The sequence below is a fragment of the Rhipicephalus microplus genome, chromosome 4, assembly GCF_043290135.1.
Source record: "Rhipicephalus microplus isolate Deutch F79 chromosome 4, USDA_Rmic, whole genome shotgun sequence".
NCBI classification, from domain to species: Eukaryota; Metazoa; Arthropoda; class Arachnida; order Ixodida; family Ixodidae; genus Rhipicephalus; species Rhipicephalus microplus.
The window spans coordinates 106361717-106379727 of record NC_134703.1 but is presented as its reverse complement, the minus strand read 5'-3'; the positions used below and the strand labels follow the sequence as shown (position 1 = coordinate 106379727).

At 44.0% G+C, this 18011-nt stretch overlaps 1 protein-coding gene across 1 annotated transcript; it reads right to left on the bottom strand.

Moving 5' to 3' along the window:
* Positions 1-5013: 5013 nt before the first annotated feature.
* On the bottom strand, positions 5014-16697 carry LOC142814564 (uncharacterized). Its single transcript, XM_075893450.1, has 2 exons — positions 16492-16697; positions 5014-8787 (listed from the first exon to the last, which is right to left on the bottom strand). The coding sequence occupies exon 2, from the start codon at positions 8782-8784 to the stop codon at positions 5428-5430; it is 3357 nt and encodes a 1118-aa protein (XP_075749565.1). The 5' UTR covers positions 8785-8787; positions 16492-16697; the 3' UTR covers positions 5014-5427.
* Between the last annotated feature and the right edge of the window lie 1314 nt (positions 16698-18011).

Below are 18011 nucleotides of genomic sequence, written 5' to 3'. Positions count from 1 at the left end.
TTCATTAATTCCCAGCGTAAGAGTGTGCAATGTCTAGAGAGGTTAACAGGAAAAGAAGACAAGAAATTATCAGCAATTCCTCGTTGTGTTCTACAGCAATACCTGTTACAGCTAATAGCTGAAACTATTATAAGTGGACCTATACACCACCGTAACCGTCAATCTGCATCAGTGTTGCAAAATGGGCGCCTCCATTCCGGGAAATTAAAACTTGCCAAACTACATTCCTTTGAATTTCTCGGAATGCGGAAAAAAATGGCAGCATATCCACGGAGTGAATGATGGAGAGTGCGGCGAAGCATTCGTCCGACCATTCGTTCTCGCTTCCGTCCGTCCATGCGTCTGTCTATGCGTCCGTCTGTGTGACCGTCCATCCGCCCGTCCGTCCATGCATCCTCCCCTGCGTCGGTTCATGCGTCCATCCATGCATCTGTCTGTGTGTCCGTTCGTCCATCTATTCAACACTCCAAGTACCACCATCTCGCATCTTTTTATCATATATTCCCCATATAGAAGCACCGTCATCCAGCGGACATTCGAAGTACTAAACGAGAGGTGGCATACGCACACTTTCTTACGGCTTGCAATTCGTGTCTACTTGCCACCTTTAACCACCTCGAGTTCATGGTACATACTAGTTCACTGTATTCATGTCACTGCGGCCCAACGCTCGCTAAACCTTTCTAAAACCGAAAATGTTACGCCCAGCGAGTATAACGTAGCAACGCTTTCTTGTCAGATAGTGCTCAATGTACATGCCAATGGCTGCTAATGGAGATCGCAGCATGCGCGTTCACTGAAAGCCGAGTGCTCTTGTCTCTCATTCCCCTTTAGCAGCCATTGGCATGTACATTGAGCACTATCTTTTATTGTTCAACAACGCACAGAAGAAATCTTTCACCGGCACCACCTCGGAGGTCAGAATGTTATACTTGTTACACACTACAACGACTACGCGGGACGAACAGGCGCCGTTATAAGGAGCTTCGCCCCTAAAACAGCCCATTCTCACTCCGGTCATGACCAGGCCGTTCAATTTAATTCCTGCAAATTTTCAACGTGCGAAAGGCCCCATAAAGCTGATGTGATCCGATGCAGTAGGATCTGCAAACGTGCGCAAAACACTTCCCCAAAGTCGAGTAGTAGTGCATTGGTGCGATATCTCGCGCAGTGCAACCACCTAATGTCCGCTCAGAGCAAACTCGTTTCTTCTCCCTGCCGCTCGAGGTATTTCTGGCACAGCGTTGCGGTGTAGTCTTCCGGTTAGGCTGACATCGTGCACGACCCTTCTTGGAGTTGAATTTGCCTCGCGCTCGCACTCGATCACGCCTGCAAGCTATGCCAACGCCTGTAAACACGACTGCGCTGCTGCACTCCCATACCGCCTCTGACAAAAAAAAAAAAAAAAGGCTGCCTACCTAGGGTGCATATCGTCGCCACCGTTCACGCAAGCTCCCTATAGCATTTGCATGGTCAGCATGTTTGAACGGATGGTGATGTTTGAATACTAAACTGCTTAAGCATAAACGTGTTAATGTTCAAATGACGACAGCGCATTTTGACGCTGACAAAATTGGTGTTCAAGAAGACTAAGCAGTATTGCCACGTGTATGGAGTGGTCGTGAATATGGATAACAAAAACTAAGATTCGGTTAACGAGGAACAAAACCCTCTATGCCTGCTAGTGTTAGTTGGAACCGTGCACCCCTCGGGAAACTTGTGCCTTCGCACTGAATACGGAACACTAGACAGCACGGCTCGTCAGCACTCACGCTTATCAAACGAGCCTCAGAAGCTCGGATGGGAGTCCTACAAGGACACAATCGTAGTGGGCGGCGCGCGTTGCTTATGAATGTGCCATACTTGTAATCATCCCAACCACTTCAAAAATACTGCTTCAGCGTTAAACTCGTGGCTTTCACTTACTAATGTTTGCAAAACACCTCACAGGCGAAAACGCGCTCTATTTTCGTGAAAACACACAATTCCCATTCCATAACGTTCCAAACGCACTTAATTCTATTCCCATTCCATTCTGGGGTTGCGAAAATGTGGAATGACTCGGAATCATTTCGATTCCGAAGTGACAACTCCGCAACACTCATCTGCGTCCGTCATGTGAAGTTTCGCAACAGACATTTTAATGAAGCTCAAGCTAAAAATTGTGTATGCACTACGTTCGGTATGGATACGTGTTAATGCAGTGGCGATTCTGGTGGCAAATTCACAAGAATACATTGCTTTGTACTTTCATAGGCAAGTGTTATATGAGCAACTGACGGTTGAGACAAATTAGTTTGTTCTACACGTACACCCGTTGCAAGCACGACTCCAGCTTGCACACTTATGTTCAAGCAACAACTACCTTCCGAGATAGTGATGTTGAATTATCGCTCATGAAACCTACCAATAATCCTTGTAACTTCTTGTTGATAGTTCACTTGCCAACGACTGTACACACGGTGGTTCACACACAAATATCTAGTAATTAGGAAAAAATGAGAGAAACACCACTCTCCTAGAAGCCATTTATTATATCAGTGTTACATCACCTCGTAAAAGATTTTAATACCCTGTATGCAAAAATGCTTTGTATATAAAATGGAATTAAATAAATACACAAAAGTGTAAATATGTGATTGCCGTATTTTAAATCAAGTCACTTGGATTCTGGTTACTTTTTTTCACTATAGTTCCAGCAGCACTGGCATGCAGTGTGAGCTAGTAAACAGAAGCTCACACCAGAGTGCCTGAAGGATGATTCATCTAGAACAACTCTGTTATGGTCACAACATACAGAATGATTGTGGTTCCACTATGGCCTGTAGAGCTTGAAACAATGTGCTGATTGGCTAGCTTGATCCTCTGATTGACTTTAGTACTTCTGTGTATTTATTCCTAGATGTAAATGCGCACCAACCCTTCATCAAAACTATGTGCACACACCCTGTGAAAGGACAATTGTACTCATCTCTCATTCATGTGGCATTCTGTGTGTGATTACATTGGAGAACATGTGTCACACGTCAACAAGGAACTCTAGATAGCACGGTGACAAGGACACCAATAGGCTCCACAGAACACACCTTCAGGAAAGAAGGATGACACGCTCAACAATGCACTGGCGCACTTAAAAAGACAAAAACCATGAAAGAGAGCCATGCAATCGAAACCAACCATATTGCAAATCCTGACCATGGCAGAACATCTGCATTGCAGTCATGGCTAGCCAAGATGTTCCTGCTGAATGAATGAGTGACTGAATGAAGAAATGATAAATGGCTGCTCAAAGAATCTAATCCAAAATGACACCGATGAAAGCCGTTTCAGCAGGTCGTTATGAAGCTGTCATAAGCTGCAGTAGTTTTGACAGCGTAGAAACATAGTGTGTCGTTCTGAGTGGTCTGAACAGCCAACTAATTTTTAGTACTGAACAACATTTAAGTACAGCCGGTACTAATGAGTGCACCAACAAGATGAAAAAGGGAAAAAACGAAAAGAAGCCGAGGGAGGGAGTCACTGTCCTGCTAGTGTATACGCTCATGAAAATAAAAAAAGGACGATAAGAAATCAGCCACGATTTAAAAAAAAAACAAAGGCAGGAGCAGCCTGCACTGCTGACCTCCACTTCTAGGAATCATCAACCATGCAAATGTAACAACAGTGAAACATCCCAAATAATAAAGAAAAAGAAGCTATCTATTCTTCCATAAATATATTAAATAAAAATTCATAACACGACTAGCTATACCACAAGTGTTGTCGTTGCCTTTGTGGAATTTAATGGTGCACGTTACCACTTTGGAATGATGGCATAAAAACATCGAGAATGCAACACACAGGCAGATAAAGCAAAACCCACAAGACAAAACTGTACTTCCCTATTGGCAAGCTCCACAGTATTTTTTTCTACAAAAGCACCGGTGCAAAAATAGTTGCTCAGTCTCGTCCGAGCATAAACTATAATGTCGAGAAAAAAAAAGTGCAAGGAATACGTGTGTACATATATATTATACTCTGATGAAGTCCATTTCCATTAACACATACAGGAAAATGCAGTGGTGCCATTTGAGCGCACACACCGGTGAAATGGTGAGCCAAGGAAGAAATAAATATGATGTCATTTATAAAGACTAGGCTTGCAAAGGACACTAACATTTGGACACTTGCAGTTGCTGAACACAAGGATGATGTAAAATAGACACAATAGCAAGAAAAGAACAAAAGCATGCAATAAACTGCAGAACCTGCCCAAAACTATCAATTATGCTGACACATGTTCGTCGTGCATTGGCACAGGTATAGAGAAGCTGCCAACAATACAATGCAGTGCTGCGTCCACAATAAAACTTGATTTTGTGTATCAACAGCAACAAGAGAAAACAGACCATGCCAATTAAATGAAAGGAAGAAGCAACAGCACAGACATGTAATGCTCACAGCATTGAACAATGTCAAGAAAAATAAAAGCTAACTGAACTTTTCCATTGTACTGCACGAGCATCTTGGATAAAAAAAACTCCATATAAGGATTCGGGTTCCCTTCAACTTGGCAAAGCACATTGGCAGAATTCATTAGGGACCGACCACGTCTCTCTGCATGTAATAACGGTGCTGATCTAATGCGTTTTAGTGGTCAGAGACTATCAGGCACCTCGTAAGCTCATATATTACAAATATATTACCCTGTGCAATAAAGGTAAACCCTCCAACAATGAAGCACACCGAGGCATTTCCCCGCCAACACATAAAGGGAAAAATAAGGAAAACTCTGCTCAGTGAACACTGCTTCAGCCACTTGTGAAGCACACCTAGTGAATAGTTTGTACAAGGTATATTGACTTATTCAAAACAGCACTAAGCACTCCAACCAGACACTAAGATATCACGATTCCAGTGCAACACATAAATGCACCATGGGCAGGAAAGAGTGGGGCCGAAGGTACATACTCTCACACTAGACGGCAAGAGCTCTTTGGAATATGTCGTACAAGTACATCACCAGAACATCTGTCCCTTAAAAATAGATATAGTATATATATTTATATATATATATAATTTTTATAAGCAACATCTGTGTGTATACGAGTAACCATGATCTTCATACTCTCAACAGGTATATTAGTAGAAAACTGTCATGCTCTCTATTCAATCTGTTCAAAGCCTCCTGGAACCTTCAGCGAGTGCGGCTGTCTGCTTCTGGCTTGTTGGTCCTTCAAGCAGCATGCCACCATGACTGTACTTGTAATGTAGGGTAGCATATGGCGAAACGCAAAGGCTTTTCCACGGGCCTCCTCTCAAGTCAAATGTACCTTGCACAAAGAGTCGGGACAAAAATAAGCAAAGCACAGACATCTGGCTTCAGTGAAACAATAAATACAACAACAACCTAGAGCACCGGACAAGGAAAGGCGTGCTGTTGCTGGATCAGACTTCTGCACTGTTCTTGTGCTGATGGGATTGCACGTGCTTGTCGTATTGGTCCTTCCTGTAGAAGATGCGCTCACACTCGCCACACGAGTGAGTGCTAAGGCCAAGATGTTGCCTTCGGTGCCGCTTCCAGCTGCTGTAGTGTGTAAAGACTCGCTTGCAGTCGTCGCACTTGAGCACCACTTCGGAGGAGCTGCCACCACCGGCTGTCCCTTGGTCACTAGCAGGGGAACCTTTGGATTCACGTTCATAACACCCTGGGTCAGACAAAGCCTGGTCATCTGTCTCACTAGCGCTGTTCTTGCCGAGCACTCGGTCAGTGCTTTTCTCCCACGGGTAGTCTGAACAGGTGAGAGGAGATCTTCTTTCCCCAAGAAGTGTCTTGAGAATGTTGCCATTGCGATCAAATGTTGATGAAGGGTTGCGTCTTTTTGCTGTAGTGAGTGCCGAGCGGAGCTGTGAATATGGTTCAGGAGTTTCTGACTTTATAGGAATCATAGTGAGTTCCCCATTTTTTGGCAAAAGCTCAATGATGTCCTTGGTCAGCTGCTCTTTAACTTCCCCATTGAGTGAAGCACTGTCTTTTTTCTGAACCCTTTGTCCAATGAGTCCACGTGGAGGAAAGCCTCTTTTTGCTTCTTCAATGAGGATTTCACTTCTTGTCTTTACACGCCTATCAGCCGCTAAGTTGAACGATTCTCCGTTTGGCAAAAAATAATTTTGTTTACCATCACCACTCTTGGTTGTTCCGTTGCGGCACCAGTTTCGAAAGGCTTCTCGGACATTTTGAAAAGGCTCAGAGTTTCCCACAATGGGCAAATGGGTTTTAGCAGAAGTCTCAGGAACTACAAGGCTTCCCACCTTTGACATATGGGATAGCACATGCTTCTCCATAACATCTTGTGGCCCACACGCATCACAGGCATCGCAGCAAAACCAATCTACCATATGATGGTTAAGCTCCTGGTGCACATGTGCATTGTGAGGATCATCAAATGTTCGCAGGCACAAGTTGCACACTGACTTATCGCTACAAACATGCATCGAATCACCAGTTGGTTCACAGCATTTTAAGCAGTGGTTTCCACCATGCAGTTTTTTCTCTACATCCGAAAAGTAAATGCCATTTCCTGAATCACCAACAATATTAATGATGCTGTGGACTTCTCTAAAATGAGTTGTCATCTGCTGTAAATCACCAAAACATTTTTGGCACCAACCACAATGGTGTTTCTTGTTATGTTCGCAAAGATTCTTATCTATGCCTACTTTAGCGGAAGTTACAAATTCGTCTAAACTTTTTTTCTCAACATCTACGTTACTCATGCCTAGCTTGCTCTGGGCTGATATGTCAATACTTGGCAGCATAGTGCTGTGTTTATCAAGAACATGCTCCACAAGTGCATTTCCATCTTCTAAAGTTAAATCACAGCAGCAACAAGTGTGGCTTTGTGCCTGCACCAACTCCTTATGCACAGATTCTACATGCTTACTAAGCATGCCAGTATCTTTGAAACAGCGCCCACAGTAACGACAGATGTGTACGACCATATGCTCCTGAAGGTGCTTCTTGGTAGGAAACTTGGCAGAGCATAAAGTGCAGACCTCTAAAGCCAAAAAGCTGTGAGGCATGCCAGACACCCCACCTTCATAATCTTTTTCATCCTGACTAGAAGAATCTCTACCCTGTTCCAAAGTTTTCGAAATGGCAGACATGTCATCCTTACACTGATGGTCATAGTAAGATTGTTCATCAGGAAAGAACTGAAAGCACACTAGGCACGTATATTTGTCAGCAGCAGAGTTGAGGGAATCTGCATCCCCATTCAGGCCAACAAGAACTGTGTCTTCGGAATTGGCATCACAGTCCTGGTTTCCTTGGTCAAGTTTCTTAGAGCAAAACACAGCTTCCTCAGCTGTCTGCTGAGATGGTATCTGGCCCATAAGCTCAGGCAGCATGGTATATTTTGATGGTCTACCTCTTCGAGAGCGAACTACAGTATTCTTGTCATACTCCTCTGGGAGCTTAGAATGTGAAGATAAAAAATGGGAAGACAAATCAGAAGCACCTTCAGCAATATGTCCACAGACAAAGCACTTGAACTGGTCACCAGAAAGATGCTTCTTTTTGTGAGTGGTCAATGACTCAGAGCGAAAGAAGCTCATGCAGCAGTGCTCACAGGTGTAGGGACGCACACCTGTGTGCATCTTCTTATGCCTCAGATAGCTGCTACGATTAATGAAAGTCTTTTTGCAGACTTCACAGAGGAAAACGCCTCTCTTAGTAGGATCACAAAGTCCAGTACCTGGAATTGCTGGACTTAAAGCAGAACCTGTTGCCAACTCCGCTGCTTTGGTTTCCTTTTTCACTTTTTGTGCTTCTGAAGACAGCATGCCTTGGAGGCTGAACTCTGACAGCATGCCATGGAAGACTTCTTTAGCCACCTCTTCAATTCGAATTCGCTTTGTGTCGTCCACCTCAGGTGTGGGTGCCTTTGGGGCCCAGACACGTTTTCTTCCATGCCTATCCTCCTTGTGTTTCATTAACTGAGCCTTCGTCCCAAACGCTTCAGAGCACAAATTGCACATCCACTGGTGTTTAGTTCCATTCATTGTTTTGGCACTGCCTGTGTCTCCGTTGTCAGCTGGACTAGAATCTGTGCTCTCCTTGATTGGCTGGAGAGACAGTGAGTCTAGCACAATGGTTTCAGCGGGTGGCTTTGCAGCAGTGTCACCCGCAAGATCAACGTCACCTGTAACACCAGTGGCGAACCGATGCTTTGTGCGAATGTGCTCCTTTAGGGTGTCACTGTTCTTCAGCCACATCTCGCAGACGGTGCACTGGCACATGTTCTGCATCATACTGTTGTGGATCTTCTCATAGTGCTTTATCCAGAGGTAGCGCCGAAAGAACTGCTTCCCACAAATGTCGCACGTGTACCGATGCCCACAGGAATGCATGCGTAAGTGTCGGCGGTAGCTGCCATAATTTGTGAACGTCTTGGGGCACAGCTTACACAGGTGTAGGGTTTTGCCATCAGGCAATGAACTCGTTGAAGGAGAGTCCTCTCGAGTGGGAGTTTCTCTGTCCGCTGCGTCCTCAGTTATCTCCATGGTGGAAGAAGCTTCACCATCTTTGGCTTTCTCTGGTGAAGGGCTTTCATCTCCCTCAGATTCTCTTGAAACTGAGTAGTCCTCTGAGAAGCATTCCAGGCAGTGCTGCTGCAGTTCTGTTGGGCTGCTGAAGGACGTCCAGCAAAGGCCACAAACATGCTTTGGCGCATCACCTCCATCACTGGCATTGCTGCTACTATTGTTTTTGCTGCTGCCAACGTCCATATTGCCATCTGGCATGATCTGCAGAAAAAAAGTGTGCATCAGTAATGCATGTTGGGGTAGAAAACATGTGATGCAGCTAAACACACAGTACGATTCGACAATACGCACAGCAAATTTACAACAGTTGAAAGCATCTTTCAGACAATACCAACACTAATAATATTGCATTTGTCTGTTTCTTACGTTACATTAGGCTCTCATTAAACGGAACCTGAATGGACCATTAAAATATATTCCATTTAAGGCTTCAATATACTAGTATGAACTAATCGTGTTAGAGGCAGTTGTTACATTTTGGCAGCAGTTCCGTTTAAGAGATTCCTGTTTACTGAGTCTACTGTATTTCACTTGAACTAAAACTTGTGATATTACAGCCCTGCTATGAACACCATTTAGCTTCAAATATTAAATCAGCAAAGCAATACCAGAAGTAGCAGAAACTGTTTCCTCTAATAACAGACACACGATCCTTTCTAAACTTTGTTTACTCACAAGGCATGATACTCAAAGGCACAGCTAACAAGTGTAACGATGATGCACTAGTTGGTGCTGCGCTTTACCACTCAGCATATTTCAAGAAGCAATGAACACTTATTAACAACAGCCAGTTATAAGCATGTTCTAATCTTTTTTAATTGCCTAAAGCATATCAGTTGTGAAATTAAACACTGCATAACAAACACAAATCACAAAACGAATGCAAATGGCCCAACAAACTAAATGCTGCTATAGCTCAAATGTTTTGTATTGCATGTCTAGCAAACTTGCCCAGAAGTGAGTTCTATTCAAAATATCGAACTTTTTAAATTTATAAAAAACGAACTGAGGAAGTTCCACATTATTTCCCTGTTTGTCAACCTCACACATGGCGAAATAATGGGCACATAGAATAGCCACTAATGGAAAATGCTAACACAGCTTAGGCTGCCGAGGATTTACTTCTCTATTATGCTAGTTATGCTATTATTTATACTGTTGCTACTGTATTCTGTTATGTTAGTTCCAATATTTTGAATATTAGAAGAGAAGTTAAGTCAACTTTTAATTTAATGTCATTACAATGAAATGCTGGTGCATCAGTTTGAAATTACAAATTTCAATTTTTTTTCTCGCTAGGGCCACCATGGTTCACAAAAAAAAGATGATCAAGGTTGAGATGATCAAGATGATCAAGGTTAGCAGGCATAAATATTATGCAATCCATCATTACAACCATAATATAACTAGAAACAAGCATATTCCATCAATATCTGTGCAGTCATGGACAGACTTCAACCCAGTTCTGATGCCTGGCCTTCACTGCTGCATCTTTGGCAAGAATTTTCACATGAAAGGAATACTTTACTTTTGTTCGAATACTTAGGTGCATGATGGACTTCTCAGTCTAACTGCGTCTCTAATGATATCTTAACTGCTGCAAGCATATGCACAAGTAGGAAAGCTTCCCTTTTCTCTGAGAATCAAGACAATATTTAGGCCTCTAATCAGGGCCTCTGGAAATTGTGTTGCAGTTAATGCACAGTCACATATGCAAAGCCATATTTTAACATTACCAGGACGACAGGAGCAGCACCGATTACAAAACTGCATAAAGTGAAGTTTCCCTTGCAGTGCATAAACATGCAGACTTTGTGGCTCGCTACAGCGACGGATGAAAACAACTGTGGTTGAAACCCTGCCTTTGAAGAGCTGGGTTTGTCAGCAGAAATTTATAACATGAAAGCACAAACAATGTAAGCAATTGCTAGGTTCAGAGTTGCCAGGTGCTACTGAGCTAACAATCAAATGATCATCACAGAAAAAGCCTAAAAGACGTGGAAATTTCCATTACCTCTCCCGTGCTTTAAAATATTTTTATTTCAAATTAAAACGATGTCTCTCAAATATGAAGGGGAGATGAAAAATTACATTCGTTGTCTTGAAAATATGTGCAACTATGAGCGAAAGCACAAATTTACTTTTTAATGTGGTCTTCATGCAGTACCCATTCAGTCAAATGCATATTTGCCAGTTCATGATTAACATTACTTGTCCATCCATGAACATGCATTTGGCTTCCAAACTCAACTACTCGATAATGAACATATCAACTAAAAGAGTTATATTTTGAGAACAATTGTAAATGAGCACAAAAAGCACAATGAGTGACTGGTAAACTTTTTATGCGACACCACGAACCAAAAAGGCCCAGTTCACTAGCTTTTCGTTGAGCCTAACTGGCAACTATGATTGGGTTTCACTTTTTTCCTGTCTGTTTCTGTTGCCATAATACGAAGCTTTTTTTGTGAAGTCTGCAAGTGAATAGGTTGTATTCCTTAGTGATGCATGGTGCGTGCGTAATATTGTCCTACACATATCCTACTTCATCCACTATAGAGCAACCCACCGCGGTGGTCTAGTGGCTAAGGTTGCTGCTTAGGCTGTTGCTAAGGCTGCTGACCTGCGGGTGATGGGATCGAATCCGGGCTGCGACAGCTGCAATTTCGATGGAGGCAAAAATGTTGCAGACCGGTGGGCTCAGATTGGGTGCACGTTAAAGAACCCCAGAAGGTCGAAATTTTAGGAGCCCTCCACTATGGCGTCTCTCATAATCATATGGTTGTTTTGGGACATTAAACGCCAATTATCATTCAATCATTCCCACTACACAGCGTAAAATATCTCTCCTCAAATGTTCGCAACTGTGTGCTTGAATGTTAAACTATATTGATGTCAAGAGTAATTGTGACGTGGTTTCTGCTATAACTTTTACAGAAGGGCGATTCGTTAACTAGTCCAATTAAGTTTCGGTTCTGTGTTCTTATGGTGAAGAAGTGTAGAAAGCTACCAGCCATTTGAACCACTAGGCGGACTATAACCAAAATTTTTCAAGACAAATGGTTGCGGGTGAAAGCATATATGATAAACTGAACGTTCACAAATGAAGCACACATAGCATTAAAAAAAAGGGGGGGGGTAGCATGTTTATTACGTTCATTGTAAATCTCTGTCAAGAATGGATAAGAGCATTGGCTAGTGGTCATTTTAATGTTTTTTGTCTGGAAATAAATTTTTATGAGGGCCACTCTAACACATTTGTATTATAAAATACAGCAAGCTGGATAACATTTCCCACCTCGTTTACACTACTTTCGGCTATTCTCGGGTTTCCTGCATTAAATACCTACCTATTGTTACGTACCTATTGTGGAAAAGTGGCAGCATATGAGAAACTTTGTTTGAAAATTGCTATGTGTTCTACAATACAGGCAGAAACAGCAAGTAATGAGACTGCATGCTAAACGAGCATGTGTTACATGTGCCATTCTAACAACACAGTCATAGCAACTGCTATTCCAATAAATAATTATACCGATGTGAAAGAGACCCCCAGCTCTGCTTAAGGCCTTGAGTGGTAGCATTCCTAAAAATAAGCTTCACAGCCTGTCCGTAGTATATAAAGGTAGCCTGTTGTCTTAAACTTATAAAAATCAATAAAATCAATACTTTCACCACAATCAATAGCAGTACATTTCAATTGGCTCAACAAAGGTAAAAGTAATCTTGCAATCAGCCTAAGCAAGTTGGTCCAGTTTATAGAGTAATGAAATATTTGTGTCAGTAGATAAGTAGATAAAGAATTGATTGGTTTGATTTGTGGGGTTTAACGTCCCAAAACCACCATATGATTATGAGAGACGCCGTAGTGGAGGGCTCGGGAACTTTCGACCACCTGGGGTTCTTTAGTGTCCACCCAAATCTGAGCACATGGGCCTACAACATTTCCGCCTCCATCGGAAATGCAACCGCCGCAGCCGGGATTCGAACCCGCGACCTGCGGGTCAGCAGCCGAGTACCTTAGCCACTAGACCACCGCAGCGAAGCAAGTAGATAAAGAATTATCTAATGACACTGTTAAATATGAGTGTGAGATGTAGCCAGGGCCTTGAATACTGTAATACATACTTTTTCAAAACAAAGTTGGCAAATAGTGAAAACAGCATAGCAATTATTGATTATGATTCCGCTTGGCAATTTGCAATGGTGCAAATATCAATACTTTAAGACTGCGGTCTGATGCATCCCTCTTTGTATATAAGTACATGAATTGGAATAGAAGTTGATAAGTCTGACACTGCTAAAATATTCACAATATCAAGGACCTATGTATAATGGTTACACAAAGAAACAGTGCGAAGGCTACCCTCATAAGTAACTGGAATATCATAGAAGTGGCTCACGAGATACTGCATGGTAACCTTTATATACAGCCAGAAAAACAGTCAAGCCATTAACCATGCAAGATATTGAATACCTTAAAGTGAAAGCAATAAATGTTGAGCATATTGGGAATGGAAATAATTGAACCTCTTTTTGAAAGGAAGAAAATGACAAAAAGAAATGAAAAGTTTTGAACACGCCAGACTAGTGCCAAGCATACATTAAATTTTTTAGTGAACTGTTCACATGTAATAACTGACAAATCGTTACCTCAAGCTCACCTTCAAAATTAGTAGAACTTACAAAGACATGCCCTCCAACATAATCACCCTCCTACCTACAGGCAAGCTACGTGAGGCCAGCTGCCATCTGTTTCATGGAGCCCACAAACCTGCAGCACACTGCCACACTGTCCAAGGTACGCATGACGCTCAAAGCTGGGTCAGCAGATGCACGCGCTGAGCCTCTCTTTCTGGCTAGCCTGGCTGGACCTTTTTCTTTCTTTCTCACCCTCGCCCGCACCTGTGCATGGTACCCGTACACCTGTGCCCTGTTTCCTGCGCTCCCTTGTTGCTTAATGCAAGAACTGCGTATATGCCAGAGATATGATGCCTCCCGTACTCTGAAATCCCTTTGTGCTGCTATCACTTTGGGTGCAGCCTTCCTCTTGATGCCTTTATTTGAGAGCACTCCATATTATAACTAGACCCAACAGAGTCGAGTATTGTGCAACAACAATAATAATATGCCAGCAAAAGGAAATAAGGGAAATGGTAATGAATACCTTAACAAAGACAAAAAAATGCAAACTTGACCGGTTGGTTGGGAGTAGATGTCATTCTTTAGTAAGCATTTCTTCCAGAATACAGATACTGGTGCCATGTTGCATGTGTTATCAAACAACGTGAATGTGGTGACCCCAGCAATTCCGATTAGCAATGCAAGAGACTTAAGTGCTGTGGAACAACACTATTTTGCTAACTATGCACAAATAGTTGGAACACTATTACCTCACAAATTCACACTAATGTGATGCCACAATACCAGTCATTTGCAACACTCACATTGTCATGCATGGCACCAATTGGAAAACTCACTACATTGATAATGGATAGGGTTTAGCATACTAAAGCCATGATATGATGATGAGAAATTCCGTAGCAGAGGGCTCTGAAAATTTTCAACACCTGGGGTTCTTTAAGGCGCACCTAAACCTAAGTGCACGGGCCTCAAGCACAGTGATGTTCCATGCAAAAAATTTTAGCTTTTTCGGGAAATTTTCGCCCGTTATTTTGAGACAAAGGGAAAAAGGGAATTTTCGTGATATTGCAGAGAATTTCAGGAATAGTTAAATTCTCCTATGATGACGATAATTAGCAGTCACAGGGTGCCTTCCGCTGCTGTAATCGGTCCTGGCGCATGCACCACGCAAGCATGGACCATGAGATTTGTTTGATATTTACGGGAAGGGTTCTGCTGTTTGACACGAAGCCCACAATATACAGTGCACTAACAGTATACGATTTAATAAAGTCATGCTTTCATAGTGCAGTGATGGAGGGGCTAGTCATGATTTCTAAAGGCCCCAGTACATTAGACACGTGTAATTATAATATGTGTGTATGGATGGGGGTGGAAAATACTACTGTTGTGCAGAGAAATATGCTCGAAATTTCATCAACATTTGCAGGGAAAAATTCCCGAAATAGGGAATTTTCATGTCTCTTATTGGTAATTCTTCGGCGTAGTACGGAACATCACTGCTCCAGCATTTTCACCACCATCATAAATGCGGGATTCGATCTCGTGACCTGTGCAACTCAATGTAATGACTGCTGAAAAGTTTCACAAACATCCGGTATATAATTACCTAGCAGTGGAATTTGGCATCGCTTTATACTGCTACATTAAATGTACAATGCACCCAGAGGTGACTTTGTAAGCTCATAGTCACACAATATTCCAATGCCGTACACTCTGTCAAACACGAAAAAAGGCATGTTCTTCTTCATTTTCATTTCTGCTCCACGCTCGTTGTAGGAAAGTTAGGGCAATCAGGCACAAGCAACAAAGAAGCACAACCCTGCAATTTCTTTCTACAGGAACAGTGAGAACTAATGCAATACAAACACTTAAAAAAAAGCCAAAACTAATTTCAGTACTGTGGTTTGCCACTCTGTAGAAGACAGTAAAACTAGTCTGTTCACTGCAACTTCGTAGTTCATATTGCATATTCCATACTATAGGGGAAAAAAAAGAGAATGCTATGCCAGTTGAACGAATCCTAGCTGAAAACTATTTTTTTGTGATTTAACTATCTGCACACTGCTATATAAGAGTTCGGTTCTTTACATTTAAAAAGGGTGGTATGCAGTACACTAGGCAAACTGCACCATTCAGGGGACAAGGCAAAAAAAAAAAATTATGTATCCTGTGGAACAAAATAATAATAAGGAACGAATGTGCGCTGAAGTTAAAATTTGCAGGTTACTGCAATTAGGAGCTGTAGGTCGCAACTAATTGAACCACTTAATGTCGCCACATTATGCATGATTAACTGATTACTGAGGGTACGATGAAAATCAACAATAGCACGCACCTCAAACCAAGAGATTTACGCTGGCAAGGGTAAAATTTTTATTAAAAAAATAAATAAAAAGAAAGACGTCCATAAACCTATGTACGAAACCACAGCAATCTGGCCAGTTGGGAAGATTTCGCAATTATTTGCTCCATTAATCGAAGATCGTCACTTCGAAGTCGTTTTTCGTGAACACTCACTCCGCTGTTCGCACTGTTGATTATTCACCTCGCCGGTCAAAAGAGAACAAATATATATATATATATATATATATATATATATATATATATATATATATATATATATATATATATATATATATATATATATATATATATATATATATATATAAGCTCGGATGAGAAAGCGTGTGAAGTTTATATTATGCGCACCGTTTATGAAGCTAGCACGTAGCGAACGCATCGGCAAAACATCCGCACGTACGCGAAAGAATGACCGTTCCTCAAGACTCTCCCTTCATGTGAAGGAAGACACGCGGACTCAATCAAATCCGAAGGAAAAAGGAACTCACCGGTGCGGTTAGAGTGGCGATAAGGGGGCGAATTAAAAGCAATCCTAAGCGGAACGACGTTATCAATCACTCCAGGTAACGGAGAGAAATGATGAGAGAAGAGGCCGGGGGGGGGGGGGGGGGGCTTTCACCATCGAAGAGGTAATGGGGGGCACCATGCACGAACACCCACTTATGGACCGGCGCGGGAGCACACGGTAAATACGGCGTGGCCCATTAATTATGCCGGCTGGCCGCCGCGCCAGCACGAAGCGGCAGCGCGCGCCGGTAAATGATGACCAGCGATGAGCGTCCGCTGCGGAGCCGATCGCCAGGGCTGGGCCGGAGTCGCCATCATAACGGCACCAGCGCGGCGGCTAGTGGTCACGGGGTGCCCCCGAGCGGCACTGGCCATGAGAGGAGCACTCACCTTGGCAGCGGCTCGCGGCAAGACTGGTCGTCGAACCACCTAGACGACGACCCGCAGCTCGTCTCGGACCGCACATAAGTAACACGGCGGCGCTCGCTGGTGGTAGGCCGAAAATATGCCTCGTCGTCTTCGGTGCCGGCGCAGACTCGACCGGGCGCAGCGGCAGCCGTCGTTCGCCAGCAACACCTGTGCCTCGCCGCCGTCGCTGCCTGCGGCCGCCGCGCGCCACCCCCGTGAAGCAGCACCACCCTGGTAGTCGTGATCGCTGGCGCCATCTAGCTAGCGCCGCGAACCCAGATGGCCGACCGGTTTAATGCGCCACGAGAAGCACCGGCGTCGAGAGGGCGAGGAGGTGCACGCACGCTGAACCACGGGGCGAGAGAGGAGGAGGAGGCTGTCCGCGCACGGCGCGCACACTTGCTCGAGCTCGGGCGCCGCTACTCGGGGCTGGAGACCACGCGGCCAGAGCTCGAAGCTGGCGAGCCGAGCGGCACGACGCTTGCGCAAGGGCCGCCTCACCTCTCGCGGGCGGCAACCGAGAGGCGGACTGCTGCAGCACGCCGCGATGGCCACTGCGCCGTCGGTTGTCGACATCGTGACAGCGGGCGACGCCAACCGCGCGCTTCGCTCCGCGCGCCCTACCGTCGCGAGATTGCTGCGCGCTTGCTTGTTTGTGCTTTGCCTCGAGACAGCGGCACTGCTACGACTGCGGCAACCGCAGGAGGCGAACTGGTGCGGCGGCGTTGCGACGCCTAGCTGGCTTCGCCGAACCTTGGCATTTTGATTACGGCCCGTCGAGCTGCGACGCAGGCATGCATGGCCCGCGCGCGTGCATGGTGCGGTGTCTTGACGTGACGGCCGGATGTGGTCCATGGCCGGGTGGCACCCTCCTGACCGCCGCTTCCCCAGAACCTTCTGCGTGCGACAGCTTGGTACCTTACGTAAGCCGAAGAGAGTCATGCAAAGGCGCTTCCCACGTGACCTTTCGCACTGTGTGGCCGTTTGCGCTTCATAGGCTGCACACGCATTGACAATCGCGACCAGTGACATCTCAAAAGGAGGACCTGTAAACGCCACCGCTGTGGCATTGCATATCGTCTCGAAAGCTTCATGTATGAAAAAGAAGCAAGTTGGAGTCATTTGAAGTGCTCTGTAATTTACTGCTCCTGAAATAGAACTTTCTGTATTATTACTACTTACGTTTAAAGAGAGGATAGTGCATATGTGTGACGCAGCCATTTCCTTTTCTCTTGCATATTAGTTATTGCGAAATTTTACAAATAGCTTCTATATGGTGGACCATTCATGCACTTACGTTCCAATACTTCAATACTAACAATTCACGCAGCAGACGTGCTCCCGAAACGGAAACATTCACGCAACCGAAATGCCCGTGGGTAACAGCACAGTTTACCGATGTGTTCACTCGTGAGGCACTAGACATGTGCAATTAGTGTCCTAATTACCACGATCTAAACGCAACGTTCATGTTCGATGAAACAAACGCTACATAGACACAA

Excerpts from the sequence above, each read along its gene's own strand:
- LOC142814564 (XM_075893450.1), bottom strand. The coding sequence starts at position 8,784 with ATGCCAGATGGCAATATGGACGTTGGCAGCAGCAAAAACAATAGTAGC.